Consider the following 15,571-nt stretch of genomic DNA (forward strand, 5'->3'; position numbering starts at 1 on the left):
ACTATCACATGAACAGGTTTTTTTAAAGGTAATAAGGAAAGTTTTATTATCTGGTTTAAGGATTATGTTTAGTCTATTCAGTACCTTACTCTCTAATTACAGTTGTCAAATTAGGGGTATAGTGAACTATTTTTCTCAGTAAGAAAAGATTGCTATTTGACATACCTATATACTAAGTCATTGAATACTTAATAAGTCATTTAATACCCATTTGCTATTTGAGATACAGTACCTATACACTTTTTAAATTTTCATTTACAGTTCTGAGAGAGCTACATGATAAAGGGATAAGGTTCATTAAGAGTTTGTTGCTGTTGCTAATGTCTTGTTAAAAGGGTAGAGTTAAGGTTATTCAGATGCCTGCCATTGAGAATCATTCTTTTTAAATTTTTGATCTGTATTAACTGAATGTTAAGACGGAAGACTAGAACTGTTTTTGTAACCTTATGATGTCTTTTCTTGAATTATGTATAGCAATTTTAACAATAAATTATTTGTTATTCAATTTTCTAATTTTAAAAAGGGACATACAAATTTTATTGTTAAATGTTATTCAATTCAATGTTGGCCTTAGATATTCTATAGATCTTCTATCATAAATCATTATTCAATATAGATCATTTGTCTAAGTTCTGAAAAAGTAAAAGTGAATGTAAATTACAACATTCACAACTACATGTTAAAATGCACACATGTATAGTGAATTTTCTTATATATGCAATAAACAATTGTCAGATATAAGTGGTCAAAAGAATCACTAGAATTTTTTTCATTGTGAAAATCACAGATTTTTTGTTGACTCCTTGCTATGTAAAAAATTTACTTTTCAAAATTGTCAGAAAATTCTACTATACACTTGTAGTATTCACAAATTTTTTTAAAATAGTTACATTTAATGAAAAAAGAAGTTACATACCAATGGTGAAAAAGGTAAATAAAAAGCACCCCTTCGTTCATTTATTTGGCTTGTACCAGTTTCAATATAGAGAGGAACAGGAAGCTGTAAAACACCAAAAACATGTTAAGCATATTTCAAGAAAACATAATTTAAGACCATGTATGCTCACAAACAACGAAGCTTCAATAATAAAATACTGAAATAGCATGCAATGTTTTGTTCATCTGACTAAATGGGGAGGTTGCATACAGTAATGACACACAAAACCCAGTTCAAATATTGCTAAAGTAAAAAAACAGCTCTTTTACATGTAGAATCGAATATGTTCACAGCTGGACTTTATATGTGACCTTATGCAATAAACAATATGTATCAGTGCAAAAACGCAATATATGTGCAACTATTATAATTGAATTTTTAATTGCATCAGTGTCAAGAAGTTGAGCATTTGGTTTTCACTACGGCTGTTGATTAATCACAGTTAGCTCATGAGATTAACTAAAAAAATTAATTGCGATTAAAAAAATTCATCACGATTAATCACACTGTTAAACAATAGAATCTCAGTTGAAATTTATTAAATATTTTGGATGTTTTTCTACATTTTAAAATATATTGACTTCAATTACAACACAGAATACAAAGTGTACAGTGTTCACTTTATATTTATTACAAATATTTGCACTGTAAAAATGATAAACAAAAGAAACAGTATTTTTCAATTCACCTCATATGAGTATTGTAGTGCAATCTCCCTGTTAGTGAAAGTGCAATTTACAAATGTAGATTATTTTGTTGTTACTTAAATACTCTCAAAAACAAAATGTAAAACTTTATAGCCTATAAGCACAGCTGCCAACTTTTGTGTGTTAAATAAGCACCCTGACTTTCACAATAAGCCAAAAATCAAGCTAATCCCATTTCAAAACAATGCCAAAACAAGCCAATCCCTAAGAACCCCAACACTCTATGAGATTAGATCCCCCTGGCATGCAGTCTGGGACTGTGGTGGGCCCGCTGTGCACCCGTGGATCTCTCCCCCACTTGCCCCTGCTTCCCGGGAACCGATCCAAAAAAAAAAAAGCAGCAACAAGCTACAAGCCAAAAACTAGCCAACAAGCAACTCACAAGCCAATTAAGCAAAAAACAAGCCCATTTTCTGTGGGGTTCCCCCCCCCCATGAGTTTGGCATGTCTGCCTATAAGTCCATTCAGTCCTACTTCTTGTTCAGCCAACTGCCAAGACAAACAAGTTTGTTTACATCTATGGGAGAAAATGCTGCCTGCTTTTTATTTACAATGTCACCTGAAGTGAGAACAGCTGTTCACTTGGGATTTTTGTAGCCAGCATTGCAAGGTATTTACATGTCAGATATGCTAAACATTTATATGCCCCTTCATTCTTCAGCCACCATTCCAGAGGACATACTTCCATGCTGATGATGCTCATTACAAAAAAAATACATTAATTAAATTAATGAACTCCTTGGGGGGAGAATTGTATGCCGCCGGTTCTGTTTTACCCACATTCTGCCATATATTTCACGTTATAGCAGTCTCAGATGATGATCCAGGACATGTTGTTCATTTTAAGAACACTTTCACTTCAGGTTTGACAAAATGCAAAGAAGGTACCAATATGAGATTTCTAAAGATAGATACAGCACTCTACCCAAGGTATAAGAATCTGAAGTGCCTTCCAAAATCTGAGAGGGACAAGGTATGGAGCTTGCTTTAAAGATGTCTTAAAAGAGCAACACTCCGATGTGGAAACTACATCACCTGAACCACCAAAAAAGAAAATTAATCTTCCGCTGGTGGCATCTGACTCAGATGATGAAAATGAACATGAATTGGTCAGCACTGTTTTGGATCGTTATCGAACAGAACCCATCATCATCATGGACACGTCCTCTGGAATGGTGGTTGAAGCATGAAGGGACATAACAATCTTTAGCACATAAAGATGCTGGCACATAAATATCTTGCAATGCTGGTGCCATGCGAATGCTTGTTCTCACTTTCAGGTAACATAAACAAGAAGCAGGCAGCATTATCTCCTGAAAATGTAAACAGACTTGTTTGTAATTGGCTGAACATGAAGTAGGACTGAGTGGATGTGTAGGCTTTAAAGTTTTACACTGTTTTATTTTTGAATAAAGTTTTTTGGTAAATAATTCTACATTTGTAAATTCAACTTTCATGATAAAGAGATTACACTACAGTACTTGTAATGGGAGAATTGAAAAATACAATTTATTTTGTTTTTTTACAGTGCAAATATTTGTATTAAAAATAAATCTAATGCACATTTTGTATTCTGTGTTGTAACTGAAATCAATATATTTGAAAATGTAGAAAAAATCCAAAAATATTTAAATAAATGATATTCTATTATTGTTTAACAGGGCGATTAATTGAGATTAATTTTTTTAATCGCTTGACAGCCCTAGTTTTCACAGCAACTGTAACTCATCTGCTCTGCATGTTCGCATTAAGGTTCTTATTCAGCAAAGCACTTAATCTTGTAATTCCATCCCCACTCTGCAAAGCATTTTATAACTATTATAGAAAGTGACTAGGGGTGGGGAGGAGACAGCCAACCTAATTGGTGGCAAGTTCTGGTGGCCAGTGCAGGTACTTGCTCTTGTTAGGGGGCTTATTCCTTCACCTGCTTACTTCCCTGGTCCTTCTCGCATGAACAGTGAGCAACAATACCCGAAGTCCAAAGGTGCAAACAATTCGATGTTTATTGGGGTGAACTTCCAGCAAGCATGATTCCAGTTTCCTTCCTTAGTGTCCCCCTTCCCAGCTCTGACACCATAGAGCCTTACACCTGTGTCCCTGTTCCCATTCCTGCCCTTAGCCAAACATGATTCCAATTTCCCCACCCCCATTCCCTGTTCCCATTTCCCCCTTTAGCAAAACATGATTCCATTTTCCCCACCCTCATTCCCATTCCCCCCACCCACATACCCACCCACTTCCTGATTGACTGCAGACTATATAGTAAAACTTGAGTTCTGCTTAGCTATACCTTAATCAATCATTTTACTGAAATTTAACTAACCAATCCTAACATATTGTAACATGATTATGTAACCAATTATATCCCACCACCTTAATTAGTTTACACCCAGCAAAATTAATTATACAGCAGACAGAAACAATCACAGAACCAGACAGAGATTATACAGACAAACAATGGGGAAATGGGGACTACAGTGATAGAACAAACACAGGTTTCAGAGTAGCAGCCGTGTTAGTCTGTATTCGCAAAAAGAAAAGGAGTACTTGTGGCACCTTAGAGACTAACAAATTTAAAGAAAAGGAGTACTTTTACAAACACAGAAATTGGTAAGTGAGTTCTTGCCAGACAGGATGTTATCAAACTAAGTTTCCTTTTACATCTTCTAGGCACTTCCCATTCTCTGGAGGCGATAGGCATTGTCAGGACAGGATTGTATTCCTAACAGCCCAAGAGCACCTTATTTCAATGTGACTAGTTTGGAATGTGAGGATGTGACAGGTCGCTTCCCAGCTTATGGCTGCCTCTGCTGCTTAGCCAAAGGCCTTAGCCTAAGAACAGGGCCTCAGACTGTCACAGTAAGAGAAGGACCTTACGCTGGCAGACAGTGATTTTGAGTCTTTCTTTTATACCTCTAACTAGTCAAGTGATAAGAATACACCTAAATTCTTAGAGTATAGGCCTTTACAGACAGGCCTGAATATCTATATCCTAACAGCTCTATAGGGGGTTTGGTTCCCTGATAAAACAGAATTGGAAGTGGACTTAGGAAAAGGCATCTCCTGAAGAAGCTGGGGAATGGGGTAGGGTCTTCCAATGTCTGATATAACAAGAAGACAACCCCCTTTACACAGCACCTTAGCCCTCATATGAGTTAAGGTCAGTGAGGTCCCGGCAATGAGGTGGGAATCAGGTGTGGAAGGGTGGGGTGCGATGGTGGGGCTGATGGCAGTCTTCAAACAGGTGGAAATCATTAAGGAAAGAATGATGACTTCACTGTATGACCTATTGCCAGATAGTTCCCAGATGAATTAAATAATTATGGCTGTGGCCTAATTATCCACATCCCTTGCATCTTGTCTTTCTCCCTGCATGTCCAGGACAATGCATGTATACATTAAGGTTCTGATTCAGCAAAGCAATTAAGAATGTGAATAATTCCATCCCTATTGTGTAAAGCAATTAAGCACGTTTTTAAATTTAAATGTGCGAGTAGTTCCACTAATGGAAATTCTCCCTTGCATGTACAGATATGTAACAGCTATATCATTGCCTGACTGACCTCACCAGGGTTGATTTTACTATCTTTATGTTTGAACTATAATTTAGGGGAATATACAGACATTTTCTGGCTTTATCCATTTCCTTTGAGTTGATAGTGACTATAGAAGTACTTCCCCATCCGTTAGGATGGACAGCTGTAGCTAAAATGAGTCTGGCTCTAACAGAGGCATTCCTTGATGTATTCTTTGAATTTATTTACCAACTGAAAGATTTTCAAACTTATAGTGCCAAGTACTGTTGTCTGAGTGTTAAGACTTCTAGTCCTATTGGGAAAGTCCACTGGAGATGAGAGCTATGGCTGATTACAGATCTGACCAAGCTGAATGACCAGGGTCATCAGACCCATCCCCTTTACATTGCCAGAGCAGCACAAATTGGACAGAGCACACACAACTTTTTGTGAAGGAAATAAATGTTTTTCCCTTTGTATACGTTCAGCTGCCAAGCAATAAGTGAATTTTAAACAATAAACCTTCCATTTCTATTTTGCCAAGCACTTTCTCTTAGGTCCTTCTTTGAATAGTGTGCATGTGCGTGTCATATTTCTTAGGGCTACATTGTAAGAACACAGTCTGTCCCAAGTAAGGGACAGCACTTAGTTGCATTGCCTCAGGAGCAGATTAGGGAATGAATTGTGACTCAGAGTCACAATTCAATCCCTCATTCCAGAGAGGAAGCAATTTGTGCCAGGTCTTTCCCTGATGCAGATTATTATTTCCTCTTTGAGCCAGCTCAGTTCAGCTGTGTTGGCTAATGTTTGGGGGAGGAGGGAGAGCAAGAGACAAAACTTGTCTAATTCCCCACTGCTACCCACCGACTCCCCACCTACATGTATGGGAGAGAAATTAGTGGCCCTTTGGAATCACAATGTGACCCACAATGAGAATAGCCCACAAATGGGAATAACAATTTTACAGATCCTTACTCCCCAATGGTGGGGTATAATATACAAGCTGTGATCTTGCTTTCAGTCTCAAGATCAACTCTGAGTATTTTATAATGATATTGCTTGTGGTACATAAGCCATTGTGGTGATTTGGCATACCCTGGACCCCAGCAAAGGTGATCTCATTTTCATCCACAACATGCACATACAAATTAGGTACCCAGAACTGTGTGCATGCAATAAAACCATATTTGAAAATCTGCTTCAATCATTAGAACATAAGAATGACCATATTGGGTCAGACCAATGGTCCATCTACCAGTATCCTGTCTTCTGACAGTGGATAGTACCAGATGCTTCAGAGGGAATGACCAGGACAGGGCAATTATCAAGTGATCCATCCCATTGTCCAGTCCCACCTTCTGGCAGTCAGACATTTAGGGACACCCAGAGCATAGGACTGCATCCCTGACCATCTTGGCTAATAGTCAGTGATGGACCTATTATCCATGAACTTATCTAATTCTGTTTGGAACTCAGATACACTTTTGGCCTTCACAACATCACCAGGCAATGAGTTCTACTGGTTGTGCGTTGTGTGAAGAAGTACTTCCTTATGCTTATTTTAGACCTGCTGCCTATTAATTTCATTGGCTGACCAGTAGTTCTTGTGTTATGTGAAGGCGTAAATAACACTCTTATTCACTTTCTCACGCCATTCATGATTTTATAGACCTCTATCATATTCCCCCTTACTCATCTCCTTTTTAAGATAATAGTCCCAGTCTTTTTAATCTTTCCGCATATGGATACTGTTCCTTACCCCTAATCATTACTGTTGCCATTCTGTTTTTGTTTCCTGTTCTAAGATATTGTTTTTGAGATGGGGCAACCAGAACTGCATGTAGTATTCAAGGCATGGGCATACCATGGATTTATGTAGTGGCATTATGATATTTTCTGGCTTATCTATTCCTTTCCTAATGGTTCCTAACATTTTGTTAGTTTTTTTGATTGCCACTACACTCTGAGCAGATGTTTTCAGAGATTATCCATGATTACTTCAAGATCTCTATTTTGAGTGGTAACAGCTAATTTAGACCCTATCATTTTGTATGAATAGTTCAGATTTTTTTTTGCAATATGCATTACTTTGCATTTATCAACATTGAATTTCATTTGTCATTTTGTTGCCCAGTTACCCAGTTTTGTGAAATCCCTTTGTAACTCTTTGCAGTTTGCTTTGGACTTAACTATCTTGAGTAATTTTGTATCATCTGCAAACTTTGCCACTTCACTCTTTACCCCTTTTTCCAGATCATTTATGAATATCTTCAACAGCACTGGTCCTAGTACAGATCCCTGAAGGACCTTTCTATTTATTTCTCTCCATTCTGAAAACTGACTACTCATTCCTACCCTTTGTTTCCTGTCTTTTCAGCAGTTATTGATCCATGAGAGTACCTTCCCTCTTATCCCATGACTGCTTAGTTTGCTTAAGAGCCTTTAGTGAGGGAACTTGTCAAAGGCTTTTTGAAAGTCAAAGTATACTATATTGACTGGATCACCCTTGTCCACATTTGTTGACCCCCTCAAGATATCTAACAGATTGGTGAGACATGATTTCCATTTACAAAAGACTCTTCCCAAACAAATCATGTTAATCTATTTGTCTCATAACTATGTTCTTTATTATAATTTCAACCAATTTTTCTGATACGGAAGGTAGGCTTACTGGCCTGTAAGTGCCAGGATCACTCCTGGAGCCTTTAAAAAAACACACACCCCAAACCATCATCAGTTTTACATTAGCTGTCTTCCAGTCATCTGGCACTGATATGTTAAATACCACAGTTGGAAGTTTTGCAATTTCATATTTGAGTTTCTTCAAAACTCTTGGGTGAATACCATTAGGTCCTGGTCTCTCACTACTACGTAAAATTTATTTATTTGTTACCAAACCCCCTCTATTAACACCTCAATCTGCGACAATTCCTCAGATTTGTCACTTAAAAAGAATGGCTCAGGTGTGGGAATCTTCCTCATACCCTCTCTACAGTGATCACTTTTGTATCTTTCTAATTCTTGCTTTTGGATTTGCTTGGCTTCATAATATAAGTCTATTACTAGGCTTTGCAGTGTTAGAAGGTCCAAATGCCTTCCAATAAAAACAAAACATTAAAAAACAATCAATTACATAGTTATTTTTACATACTGTTTGATTGCGGGATGCATGGTTAAATGATGCTGCCTGACGGTACAAAGCATGTCTAAGAAACATCTCATCCTTAACGGCATGCAGGCTGAAAAAAAAAAGAGTATGTTAAATTCAAAATGTAAACATATATAGATTATAGTGTAGGATGTCATTGCGAATAATTAGGATTGATGAATTAGTTAAAATATATCTCTATATATCTTGCATTAGAAACTTTCCATTTCCCTTTAGATTACACATGACACTTTGAAGGATCCTATGATACTATATGTTAAAGTATTTTAATGTATTTTAATAATGCAAATAAGTACATTTGTGAATATGGTAGCTCTCTTTGGCAAGACCTGAGGACCTTAACATATATAACAAAAAACAAGCAAGCAAAATAAAAGCTATGATTAAGGGCTTGTCTCCATAGAGAATTAGCATGTGCCAATCCAGTGTGTGCATCTACAGTGTACTAACATGCTGTGCACTAGCTTGCTATGGAGACAAGCCCTAAATATCCTGCCCTCCCATAAGATGATCAGAGCCAACACAGAGTACAGAAAATACTTTAATTAAAAAAATGAAAACAGAGAGAGAAAAGAAAAGATAGAGTTAAAAATGGAAAAATGTAAAGAAAAACTTGTGCATCTTCTATTTCTAAAATACGGTACTGCTTTTTAATACAACAGAAGGAATATGAAGACATCTTACTTAAATGACTATATGACTTATGATATTTGCTGTACTTGCAGAGAGAACTGAAATAATGGGATGTGACATTCTGCTAAACCCTCTCACATGCTATGACAAATACATCTTTTTACTGACCATCAAGAAAGAATTTTCATGAGTGTTCCTTTTACAAGCCTCAGGCTTAACAATAAAGCAAGCACACAGAAGAGAGTGAGAGCAAAAAGTCAATAAATATTCAGCAATCAGTTGTGCGTATTGCTAGATATATACACTAAATGTATTGATACAATACCATACCCTGTGGAGTTGAAAAATCTGTGAGGAACTGAACTTATTCACAGCTTTAACATATCAGCCATTTATAAATCTATTGTAATTTCATCTCATAGCCTCTCCCAAGGCTATTTAACGGCAGTACCCTCTCTCTGTCTTCCCCACCCCACCTCTTCCAGCTTCCTTCGCCCCATCTCTTGAGCACGCCCCACCCTCTCTCCCCCCTCCCAAAGCACCTCTTGCACATGACTAAATAGCTAATCTGCAGTTGGTGGGAGACGCTGGGAGGGAGGGGGAGGAGCTGATCAGTGGGGCTGCTGGTGGATGGGAGGCAAGGGGGGAGAAGGGGAGGAGTTGATCTACAGGGCTGCTGGTGGGTGCTAGGACCCACTATGTTTTTTCCATGGGTGCTCCAGCCCCAGAGCACCCACAGAATCAACACCTATGTGTAGAAGTGAGAGAGTCTGTCCCCAAATGGAGGAGACATGGTTGGGAAGTTTACAACTAGAATGAGAGTCAAATTGTCTGCTTGCCCAAAGCTGATGGATGACATGCTGGCTGGTGAACCAAATGGCCTTCTCCTCTGTGATTTGTTTCTCTTCCTAAAGTACCACTGGGAGAGGTATTTCTGCTGCTGTTGCAGACTTCCATAATGGTGCCTCCTTAGTGCTGAGTTATAAGCCCCCAGTGAATTTAAAGTAGCTTGAGTCCTGTGACGGGGTTGGGACTCGCCATCGCAGTGCCTCCTGCTGGCACGTCTGGGAATTAACTCTGTCCTCTGCAGGGCACCCTCTGCTGGTGGTGTCCCATCTGTCTCTCGCCCTGCTGGCGTCTGGACCCGCGATGCTCCTCACTCGGCGGCGTCCTCTTCAGGACGCTGCCCTCCAGCAGTGCCCACTGCTCTGGTCTAACCCCCTTCCGGGGGTTTGGTGTTATCAGCAGTCCATCATCTGCACCTGTCATAGTGGCTGGCTGCAGCCTCCGAATCTAGCCCCTTCATCGCAGGGTCCAGCCACAGCCTGGATCAGGCCATGCTCCTCTTCAGCCAGGTGTAGTTCAAGGGAGAAGGGGGGGACACAGGCCCACCCGCTACTCTGGGTCCCGAACCAGGGACCCTCTAGTGGCAACTTCTCTGCCCTCCTTCTCTCCCCTTGCCCTGCTATTATCTCTGGGCCGCTTCCCCTTCGGCCCTATGCACCTGCCTGGGCTTTGGTAGCTAGGCCGGCAGCCTGGGGTTTTCCTTGGCCAGAGTTTGCAGTGTAGACACAGCACAACTGGACTCGTACTCTGGAGGTCTTCCAAAAGTATTCCACAATTCGATGGGCTGACTTTTTTTGTCCTCTGGACAATCACATTTGGTGGACAGTCAAGTTTTCTCATACTGTACCACAAACAAAGGGCTAGAGTGGCCACATTTAGGGAGGGTGTTAGGAAGTCTGGGATATGGAGGGTTGGACTCAGGCCCCCGTAGTGCAGCGTAGACCCTGGAGCCCCAGGTTGGGACCCAGGATTCAACAATTCCTGGGGTTACAAATGAGTGTAGATGCTCAAGTCCTAGGTTAACAAAACCAGAGTCTGCTAACTGAAATTCTACTAACCATGGGGTTACATTGCCGTGTAGATATATCCAATTAGACCAAGCACCAGAACAACAATTCAAGTTGGTTAGAATGACTGTTAATTACACTATAAACTTGGCATCTTTAAGGAGTTCATGATGTTTCCAGATGTGTTTACTGAACTTGCTAAAAAGGTAGCACCTGTTTTGCTAATTTGAGGAGCTTATGTCAATTTCCACAGAGCATTATTAGAGGTAACAATTCCAAACTAGATAACAGGTGGTACCACTGAAAGCTTTTGGTCACAGATTAATTTAGAATTACCAGCTTTTTATTGGTTTTCTTTTTAGAACTGTGGAAATCTTCAGGCAGAATCTCACAGCTGCTAAAATATTTGATTTCCACCATATCAGAAATCAAATCCAGTTAGACGTGGTCCCTCATATCTGACCAGTTCTGGAGTTTGACTGAACAGATAACTGTCATTATTAGCAGAAGGAGAAATGTAAATATTGTCTCATCCATTATGAGGGCATGGTATATCTATAAAACAGTAATGTTAAATGAGCAAATTAAACAAGACACAAGCAGTGCTAACTTGATCACTTTTTGCTAAGATTTATAAAACCACAAATAGGAACTCTGAATAATGGCAGAGTGAGGTGATTCAAGTTAGACATAAATTGTGTCGTCTCATTTAACTATTTAACTATTTAACCTTTTCTGAGTATAAAGTAACTAGTTGTTTTCTTGTTTTTCTGATGTTTCAAATTACAAGTTTAGATTTTTTAAATTACCCAGTAGTTTAATTTGTCTTTTCTTATACATGAAATGTTTTGGTTTAGATTTTTTTGTTGCACGGGTATGTCTTAGGTGATTAGTAATGGGATATAGGGCTAGACTCGCAAAGGAGATAGGCACCTGCCACTTTAGGCAGGTAAATCCCAGAATCAGGCACCACTGATATACACAAATACCTGCTCAGCTGCTGCTGAATCCTGCAGGCACCTAAATTTTTGCAGTAAAATAGTTTCCCAGTTGCCTATGTTCCTCCCTCAGGGCATACACGGTGCTGCTCCAGTCTAAACATCCAGACAGCTAAGGCCAATTGTGATGCAAGAACCAGGGGAAGACAGCATTCCTCTGCTCATCTCGCCTGTGGGGTTCAGTCCAGTAGCTATGCTCTAATCAAGCGTATTGGATTGGGCCCTGCACACAAATGGTTGGGGGTTTGAGAGGAGAAGGACCTCCCACATAACTTTTAGCCCAGTGGTTAGGGCACTCACCTGGGATGTGGCAGACTCCTGGTTAACTCCCCCCTTTGCCTGAAGGGGAGAAGGGATTTGTTACTTCTCAGGTGAGTGCCCTAACCACTGGGCCATGGGATATTCTGATGTGGGACTCCCTCAATATCTCCTGTTGAAACTGTTCTACTGTGTATAAATATTTAAAGAGTCACTGGGGGGGAGAGAGAGACAACAAACAAACAAACAGACACACATGAGAATGGCCCTCACCCAGGACGTAGGAGACCCAGGTTCCAACCCCCTAATGACTCTCATTATTCATCCACAGTGGAGCAGATTCACCAGGAGAGGTTGAAGGAACTCAGTGGTTAGATAATCACCTGAGAGATGGCAGATTCCTGTTCAAATCCCTTCTCCTCAGGCAGAGGGGGGACTGAATCCAGGAGTCTCCCACATCCCATGTGAGTGCCTTGATTGCTGGGCTAAAAGTTATGACCGAGCTCCTCTGTACCTCCCTCCCTCCCCGGCCCCAGCAGCACCTGACTTCAGGAGAGAGTTCACAGCTGAGAATTCCAAGCAGTAGGCACCAAACTCCCTGAGATGGGTGTGGCTGAAGGCACACCCCTCTGCTTGGCATCTCCCATTAGTTAGTTTAGATGGCTCTCCATCTAGCATGCTGGTTTTTGTGAATCCCTCCCTTCGATTGTATGGGCAGCTTGAATGCCTAACTCAGTCTTTGTGACTCCCAGTGATATTCTAGGGGCCTAAGTCCTTTTGTCAATCTAGCCCATACAGTCATCTGTTCCAAAATCACCAGTCAGATTCTAGCCCCAGATCAATAGTGGCTGAAAGACAATTCTATCTAATAGCTATTTGATAGCCTATATGAAATAAATTGTTAGTCTTAGTAGAATTCCTAGTGTACAAGTGTCCACATCAAAAAAACACCATCACAATTGATGCTAACTGGCACCTTTCATGGCAATCTTAGAAGAAAGGCCGAAAGTGTGAGTTTGCCTTGCTGTCCTCTACTTATGTCTGTAAATGAACAGAGGACATCAATCTCCTGTACTCTCAAAGCGGTAACTTTTATGAGCACTAAAGTCACTTAAAAAAGAAAAGTGCTAACAATTAATTTTTAATTAAATTGATGGAAAAATTTGAAAAAATAGAATAAAAAGTATAAATTTAAAAGGGCTTACACACAATATATTCTAAATATTTAGCAGGCACTTTATCCATGAGGTCACACTGTCTGATCAACATCTATAAAATTGACAGATATTATTTTCGCCACAAGAGGGCTCTCATATTTTACATTTATATGCAATAGAAACATGAGAATAATAAAAAAAATATAATTTATAAAAATAACTTAAATGCAAACTCAAGCTTGTGTGCTCTTCAGGTAGTCACTACAGCTGGTCGGAAATTTCATAATGAACCTGTTTTTTCAAAAACTGACAGTTTGTCAAAATTGAAACTATCAGTTTTGACTTAAAAAAATATCAAGAAAAAAGTTCCTGAACTGTCAAAATGAAAAAATCTGGTTTCTGGTTCTAAACAAACTTTTTGTTTTGAAATTTAAGCTAATTAAACTGAATAAAAGTTTTTCAAATAAGTCAAAACCAAAATGAAAAGTTCTGAAATTATTGAAATGAAAGGTTTTAACTACCCTCCCACCCCCCAAAAAGAATTGTTTTTCTATTCACATGTATTTTCAAGATTTCAAATTTTGATCCAGATTCAAGGTGGGAAAAAATTTGAACTCTTGAAAATATTAATGTGATGGGAAAACCATTTCCTGTCATACTCTAGTAGTCAAATTTTCATGAAAAAAAGAGCTTATTACGCACAGTGCTTCCATAAAATATCGGAAAAAAATCAGGAAAAACAAGAATTTTTCTGTATTCTGGTTACATACCTCTCTGTAAACAGAATATCTATCAAAATTAATCTATTTTTATGGTGTTACAGTGATTAGATATGTACAAAACCACACATTCAGCTCTAACTTTAGCAGGCTCAACTTTTAAAAGCACTTAGTGTTACTATTAAGAGAATACATTACATTTCTCATCAAGTTAGATCTCCTGTAGTATACAATGATGATAGTACTTTTTTTCTAATATGGTTCATATATTACAGTAACGGGGGGCCATATAAGTAGCTAAGATAGATATAATTGTGACTGCCACTCATTGGAGCAATGAAATGCAATGCAAGAAGTCTTCCTAAACATCTTTAGTCAGGTTTGGTTTTTTGTGCATCTTTATCTGATGATACTATCAGATGTGAGTAGAAGGATAACTACCCACACCTTACGCTAGGAAACTCTGTACACTTCACTACATGGCAGCACCAGAAGGCTCAGTATGGAGGGTACTAACATGAGACTTTTGCAGTTGCAGAGGAGGCAGAGTGAAGGGAAGAGAGAAGCTTCGAGAAGATGGGTAGAACAGAGGAGAAGATTGGCTGAGGGAAAGAGATGCAGAAGGACTTGGGAAGGAGTAAAAGGATCAAAAGGAAAAGATAAGGAAAAAAGAGGAAGAATATGATCCTTGAAGGAGAGAGAAAAAGTAGTGAAGGATAATGATCTAAGAGGACTGAAGGGAGACAAGAATAAAGGAAGAAAACTAGAAAAGAAGAACAGTAGAGAGCGGAGAGAAAAGAACCAGAAAAAGGAGAAAAATATGAATAATATAGGAGCCTATTGTAGCATGATCTAAAAGGACTTTAACAAAAAAACACTCACCAACTCTCTGTGTAAAGGAGTTGGATCAGAGGATCAATGTGCTGAAGTGAATGGCATGTGAACGTAGGAAGAATTCTTAAAATAGTGTATACTCAAATTTGTTACTGACAAAATAATGATAATCTTTACATGCAATTTTAAAATTACTTCTGTGACATGCATAATGAATTTATTATATAATATTCTGTATATATGTAATCTTATGAATACTGGAAACATGAAAAAATAGTAGTTTCCGTCAGTGAAAAAAAACAAACAGCATTAGTTAATATGGGTATGATTACTAGGCACATTCACTTATTGGGATGAACAGCCAACAGTTTCATGTAATGTATTTAATAGGCTTAAAAGAAATCAGTATTCTTGAATTCATTCTGAGATCCTATGCCAGATAACAGATAGGTGGTAAATTGGTAAATATCTACTTTTGAATTATTTTTTTCAGTTACACCACAGTGATTACAAATACACAGCATCTAGTATATTCATTATGCATATCATAGAGGTACATTTTTCAAAACTGTACATTAAAAGCATGACCCTCAGTTCTGTCATTAAGAGATTTTTGTGTGAATCATTTTGAATTTTTTCTCCATATTATATGCTATTCACTTTCTTTACACTGGTTTCATTTCACTGGGACATTTAAAATTCAGCAGCATTTATTTATACTTAGAATAGAAAATAACATTTTTAATAAAGTAGTGGGGGGACCGGTGGTAAACGTTGGGATTTTAATGGCA

General features: G+C 38.6%; 1 protein-coding gene across 6 annotated transcripts in view; it reads right to left on the minus strand.

The window, feature by feature from the left end:
• C2H10orf67 (chromosome 2 C10orf67 homolog) overlaps positions 1-15,571 on the minus strand; it is a 168,865-nt gene that overhangs the window by 29,730 nt on the left and 123,564 nt on the right. For all 6 annotated transcript variants that reach the window (XM_043509453.1, XM_043509452.1, XM_043509451.1 and 3 more), the window contains 2 exons: positions 8,311-8,398; positions 917-1,000 (listed from right to left, as the gene is read on the minus strand). In XM_043509453.1, the coding sequence (XP_043365388.1) occupies positions 917-1,000; positions 8,311-8,398 (172 nt within the window). The remainder of the gene's footprint in view (positions 1-916; positions 1,001-8,310; positions 8,399-15,571) is intronic.

Source organism: Dermochelys coriacea, chromosome 2 (genome assembly GCF_009764565.3).
Source record: "Dermochelys coriacea isolate rDerCor1 chromosome 2, rDerCor1.pri.v4, whole genome shotgun sequence".
In the NCBI taxonomy this organism is placed as follows: Eukaryota; Metazoa; Chordata; order Testudines; family Dermochelyidae; genus Dermochelys; species Dermochelys coriacea.